At 43.1% G+C, this 7111-nt stretch overlaps 1 protein-coding gene across 1 annotated transcript; it reads left to right on the forward strand.

Moving 5' to 3' along the window:
- Positions 1-1338: 1338 nt before the first annotated feature.
- Positions 1339-3988, forward strand: LOC130298355 (uncharacterized). Its single transcript, XM_056551286.1, has 2 exons — positions 1339-1467; positions 3269-3988. The coding sequence occupies exons 1-2, from the start codon at positions 1460-1462 to the stop codon at positions 3867-3869; spliced, it is 609 nt and encodes a 202-aa protein (XP_056407261.1). The 5' UTR covers positions 1339-1459; the 3' UTR covers positions 3870-3988.
- The last annotated feature ends 3123 nt before the right edge of the window (positions 3989-7111 follow it).

Below are 7111 nucleotides of genomic sequence, written 5' to 3' on the forward strand. Positions count from 1 at the left end.
AGGGGTTAAAGAAGAAAAAGCCCCCCAAAATTTGTAAGGCAATTTCTCCCGAGTACGGCAATACCCCATATGTGTCCCAAAACTGTTGCCCTGAAATACGACAGGGCTCCAAAGTGAGAGAGCGCCATGCGCATTTGAGGCCTGAATTAGGGATTTGCATAGGGGTGGACATAGGGGTATTCTATGCCAATGATTCCCAAACAGGGTGCCTCCAGCTGTTGCAAAACTCCCAGCATGCCTGGACAGTCAATGGCTGTCCGGCAATACTGGGAGTTATTATTTTGCAACAGCTGGAGGCTCCGTTTTGGAAACAGTAGCGTACCAGACGTTTTTCATTTTTTTGGGGGAGGGGGGCTGTGTAGGGATAATGTGTATATGTAGTGTTTTTTACTTTTTATTTTAGGTTAGTGTTAGTGTAGTGTAGTGTTTTTAGGGTACAGTCACATGGGCAGAGGTTCACAGCAAGTTTGCCGCTGGGAGTTTGAGCTGCAGCGCAAATTTTGCGCCATCTCAAACTTGCAGCACTCACTGTAAACCTCCGCCCATGTGAGTGTACCCTGTACATTCACATTGGGGGGAGGGGGCAAACATCCAGCTGTTGCAAACTCCGAGCATGCCCTTTGGCTGTCCGTGCATGCTGGGAGTTGTAGTTTTGCAACAGCTGGAGGCACACTGGTTTGGAAACACTAAGTTAAGTAATAAACTTTCAAGTGTTTTGCAACCAAACTTAGCGTTTCCAAACCAGTGTGCCTCCAGCTGTTGCAAAACTACAACTCCCAGCATGCATGGTCTGTCACTGCATGCTGGGAGTTATAGTTTTGCAACAATTGAAACAGCTGGAGGCACTGAGGTAGGAAACGGACAATGTTTCCCAACTAGTGTGCCTCCAGTTGTTGCAAAACTACAACTCCCAGCATGCCCAGACTGCCCAAGCATGCTGGAAGTTGTAGTTCGGCAATATCTGAAGGATCAGATGTTGCCGAACTACAACTTCCAGCATGCTTGGGCAGTCTGGGCATGCTGGGAGTTGTAGTTTTGCAATATCTGGAGGTCCACAGTTTGGAGACCACTGTATAATGGTCTCCAATCTATGCTCTTCCAGATGTTAGAGAACTACAACTCCCAGCATGCCTGGACAGACTGAGCATGCTGGGAGTTGTAGTTTTGCAACATCTGGAACAGCACAGATTGGAGACCATTATACAGTGGTCTCCAAACTGTGGACCTCCAGATGTTGCAAAACTACAACTCCCAGCATGCCCAGAAAGCCAAAGGCTGTCTGGGCATGCTGGCAGTTGCCGTTTTGAAACTCCCAGAGGCAGCAGTAAGATCGCTTTACGGCGATCTCACTGCTGCCAATGAAGATGCCGCACTGCTGCCGGAAACTCACCTCCGGGACGCAGCGCCGCCGGGACCGCCTGGAGGACGTCGCTCGCAACGGGACCACTCGGGACACCGCATGGTCGGGTAAGTGATGCCGGGGGATGGTTAAGGGACACTTAGCAGAGCGGTGTGTCCCCCGATCCCCGTGATCGGGACTTACACACCGCGCTGCTAAATATTCTGATAGCGAAACGCTGCTATTAGCTAGTCAGAGTTGACCAGCTGATAGCAGCGATCGCTGGGGGGGGGGGGGGGGGGGATGAAACCCCCCGTGGTCGCATGGTAAGATGGCTGGCTATCAGTGATAGCCACCATCTTACCGGGTGCTGCGGGATGCCGCGAGTAGCGGCAAAAATGTTCATGACGTACCTGTATGTCATGGGTCGGGAACACCTTGCCACCCATGACGTACAGGTATGTCATAGGTCGGGAAGGGGTTAATGGTATAGAGAACTGTGTCTAGTGCATTAACTCTGATTTTTTGCCCATTGAAACCAGTAGGCCCATTGTGGTCTATGGGGAAAGCTGCTGAGTTGCCCATAGCAACCAATCAGATCGCTTCTTTCATTTTTGAAAAAGTCTCTGAAAAATGAAGGAAGTAATCTGATTGGTTGCTATGGGCAACTCAGAAACTTTTCCAGGAAAATATGCTGAGTTGCCCATAGCAACCAATCAGATCGCTTCTTTCATTTTGCAAAGGCATTGTGAAAAATGAAAGAAGCAATCTGATTGGTTGCTATGGGCAACTGCACAACTCTTCCTCTACACTGGTCTTGATGAATCTCCCCCATAGAGGGAGATTTATCAAAACCTGCCCAGAGGAAAAGTTTCTGAGTTGCCCATAGCAACCAATCAGATCGCTTCTTTCATTTTTGAAAAAGCCTCTGAAAAATGAAGGATATTTTTGAGATTTTGGAAGCTGGGATACTCACTACACCCATGCATATCTAGATAATTAAGTATGGGGGGAACTTAAATTTATTTTTTAAATCACATGGAGTTTTGACTTTACTTCATTATGGTCGAATAAAGCACTTAAAGAATTCCTTAAAATTAAAGATTCACTCTTTTGGATGAAAAGGGGCTTATTTATGTAAATCAATTATACGCTTTAGGTCAAATAAAGTCGTTTGAAGAGATAGCCCATAAGTGTGTGGGGGGAAGACAATCAGAAACATTGTTTTTTACAAATAAGTAACACAGATCATAAAGCAATAAAAGGAGAGATTGGAGATTTCAGGGATTCTATATATAAGAAAAGTTTAATTAGACTATTTCCTTATGCGAAGTTGCTGTCTGGGCATGCTGGGAGTTGTTGTTCTGCAGCGGTTGGGGGTTCACAGCTTGAAGACCACTGCTATAGCGGGTGCAAATGTATCTGAGCCCTGGAACTCAAATAATGTGAAATATGAGATGATCAAAATGGAGCCCCTGCACTAATTACTTGGGTTCTGAGGTCTGTAAGGTCCATAGTAAAAACATCAGGTTCTGTCTATAGCAGATACTAAATCATGGCAGCTCAAAGAAACAAGCAGTCATTCTGACATGTCACATGTGATGTCATAGACAGCTGGAGGCCTGACATTACACTGACAGCCGCCCGAGCCTTCAGTCTGTTCCAGTGCGATTAGTGAGAATAGTGAGATTAGCGTCTTCTTTTTCTACTTGTCTGAAATGGAGCTAAAAGGACTGGGGTTCGTCCCCCTCCTGTTGGCGTTTTGGTGTGCGGCCTGGCTTGCCACCAGCTACATCATGACGGTCGTCCTCGGCCATGCAGCCTCGCCACTGATGAGCATCAGGTAAGATAAACAAGCACATGATTCTTATTTCATGGGTTGGGAGTGAGGAAATATCCATAATAACATTGGTTTCTTTTCCTTCACAGTGACGTGGGAAATGTCTTTCCCGAAAGCATATTATTCAGAATTGGATTCATAGGGACGTCCATTGGCACTTTGGTACTAACCTTTCTTATTTATAAGTATATGGTTATGCATACTGAAGAGTTCAGGGGTCATCAGGTCCTGATCCAGAGGATCCTGCTGGCCATTGTGTGGGCCTCCTGTTTTTCCACAGCTGTTATGCATGTATTGTCCCCCGAAGAATATCCCAGGATACACTTTGTCAGCACGATAATTTCCATTACATGTGAAGCCTTATACTACCTTGGGCAGTCCATCCAGATGTATAAATTACCAGGAGCAAAAAAAGTCATCCACCATAGTAGATGCACCTGCTGTGGCCTGACTTTTGTCTGTGTAGTTTTCTATTTTGGATATGAAACATTAAAGGAATTATTCCATAATGATGAAGACTGGGACGAGATCCGTGAAATCCCCATCATAATCATCGAGTGGGTGATGCTTCTACTGATCCTGATAAACATCGTGACCTATTATTTCACCATGCAGAGGTTATTGTTGACCGTCTCCAGAAACAGCTGCACACTCTCTCTTAGAGTAAAAATTGATGACTTCGGGGTGTAGACCACCACGGGGGCCATCAAGTGGACTTCTGGGAGAGATACTGCACAGGACACGGAAAACATCTAAAGAAGAATAACTGGGGGACTACATATGGTGCCAGTAATCATGACACAATAATATGAGCTGGTGATATTACCTATACAAAAAAAAATAAAAAAAAATGTAAAAAAAATATTGGTGTGTGAAGTGTAATACCTAGTTAGAAAAACAGAATCAATTTCATCATTATAACCCCCCTCTGCATTACCCTGTTTATTATTTTTCAAGCAAGCACTTTGTTCTAATTCGTCCACTCTCTGGCGTGCTCCTTGTATAAGGGGTTTGGGATACCCTTTTTGTTTAAAACGATCCTCCAGGTTCTCTAGTTGTTGTAGGTATTTTTGTGTGGAAGAACAATTCCTTCGGATTCTTTTCATTTGACCTAATGGAATGTTCTTCTTCCATTATTTAAGATGGCAACTGTTAAAGTCGAGGTATCTGTTTGCATCCACCTCCTTAAAATAGTTGGCAGTATGCGAACAGCCATCCTGAATATAGATATTTAAATCCAGGAACTCACATTTTTTGGGGGACTGATGCAGCGCTGCCTTTGGATATCTCTGGCTCTGCCATAGCGCTTTTTTTGAGGGGGCGTGTCGGCTGCCCCTTCGTCTGGTGGTCAACACTAGTGTTGCTCGCAAATATTCGCAATGCGCGAATTCGCGAATATTCACCAATATAGCACTATATATTCGAAATTACGAATATTGTTTTTTCCCCCCACAGTACACATCACAGTGATCATCCCTCTCTGCTTCCAGCTTGTGTGGTGTAAAGAAGGCTCTAATACTGCTGTGTGAGACTGGCGTACAAATTTTCGCATATGGGAAAATTTGCATATGCAAATTTTCGTTTATGCAAATTTTTCACATATGGTAACTTTCGCCCATGCAAATTTTTGTTTATGCTAATTTTTGCTTATGCGAAAATATATTGCGAATTCGAATATGGCCTATGCCGCTCAACACTAATAATGACCCCACATAAAAATGTACTATATACTTGTCCCCACAAATGAATTTATACTATAAACTGACCCCCATATATATGAATGTATACTATATACTGACCCCCATATATATGAATGTATACTATATACTGACCCCCATATATATGAATGTATACTATATACTGACCCCCATATATATGAATGTATACTATATACTGACCCCCATATATATGAATGTATACTATATACTGACCCCCATATTTGAATGTATACTATATACTGACCCCCATATATATGAATGTATACTATATACTGACCACATATATATGAATGTATACTATATACTGACCCCCATATATATGAATGTATACTATATACTGCCCCCCATATATGAATGTATACTATATACTGACCCCATATATATATTAATGTATACTATATACTGACCACACATGAATGTATACTATATACTGACCCCCATATATATGAATGTTTACTATATACTGACCCCCATATATATTAACGTATACTATATACTGACCACACATGAATGTATACTATATACTGACCCCCATATATATGAATGTATACTATATACTGACCCCCATATATATGAATGTATACTATATACTGACCCCCATATATATGAATGTATACTATATACTGACCCCATATATATGAATGTATACTATATACTGACCCCCATATATATGAATGTATACTATATACTGACCCCATATATATGAATGTATACTATATACTGACCCCCATATATATGAATGTATACTATACACTGACCCCATATATATGAATGTATACTATATACTGACCCCCATATATATGAATGTATACTACATACTGACCCCTATATATATGAATGTATACTATATACTGACCCCCATATATATGAATGTATACTATATACTGACCCCCATATATATGAATGTATACTATATACTGACCACCATATATATGAATGTATACTATATACTGACCACACTTGTGGCACTTGTAGTCCGCTGCAGGCATCCTCCATTGTATGCATTTTTATGCTGGGGATCGCCCCTAGCAACGGACTACAAGGGCAGGATCTGCTCCCCCAGTAAAAATGCACAACCGCATTTGGGGTTGAGCACCTCCAGCCATTTGAGACCACGTTTTTTGTTGTTTGTTTAAATTTTATATTTGGAGGTGTGTAAACTCCAACATTAATGCTCCTTGAATATCTACAAGGCAGCATTAAGGTAGCACCTGTGAGGCCAGGCACCCATATTAGCCAACTCAGGTGGGGCTTGCAGCTTGCCTCCCTCCTCCCATTGCATGTGTGCTCAGTCACACTGGAGGGTATCTGGGAGGAAGTTGTGAGTCAACCGAATGCTGCCGTAATTGCCCACTGGCCCCTGTTTTGCTTATCAAGCACAGGTAGGATTAGCGTTAGGTCTCGCACCAATTTGAGAAACCTTGGCGTTGGTGTGCGGGCTCTGGTGTGTCCTTCATATAAGGATACACTGGCGAATGTCTCAATTTTAACATCAGTGTTGAGGGATAGCCAATGTATTGTTTACATCTACCACAGTAGTGCACCCATATTCCTGTATTGTATCCCATATATATGAATGTATGCTATATACCAGTGTTTCCCAACCTTTTTCGGGTCGGGGCACACCTTGGGAAAAAAATTTCCACGGGGCACCGCTACCGAGGTTGACGAGCAAGGAAAAAAAAAAAAAAAAGGATAAAACGGTAAAAAACGCAATGCACTATATCTATTTATCAGTGAGTATGTAGTTTAAAGTGCTGCTTTATACAGCAACTCACCAATGACGTCTTCTCTAATTTGCATCGTTGCCTTCTCTTCTCCATCTGGTCTGGGCCATCATCACGATTTCTTCTACCCACAATTCTTCACCGTTAAATCTGCAAAACAAACCTATTAGGCGCCAAACTTTTTTTTCTTTTTTTTTTTTACATGGGTGACAGAGGGGTGTAGAAGAGTGGACATGGGTGACAGAGGGGTGGACATGGGTGACAGAGGGGTGTAGAGGGGTGGACATGGGTGACAGAGGGGTGTAGAGGGGTGGACATGGGTGACAGAGGGGTTTAGAGGGGTGTAGAGGAGTGTACAGAGGGGTGTAGAGAGGGGTGTAGAGAAGCGTACATGGGTGACAGTGGTGTAGAGGAGCGTACATGGGTGACAGGGGTGTAGAGGAGCATACATGGGTGACAGGGGTGTAGAGGAGCATACATGGGTGAC

Source organism: Hyla sarda, assembly GCF_029499605.1.
Source record: "Hyla sarda isolate aHylSar1 chromosome 2 unlocalized genomic scaffold, aHylSar1.hap1 SUPER_2_unloc_18, whole genome shotgun sequence".
NCBI lineage: Eukaryota > Metazoa > Chordata > Amphibia > Anura > Hylidae > Hyla > Hyla sarda.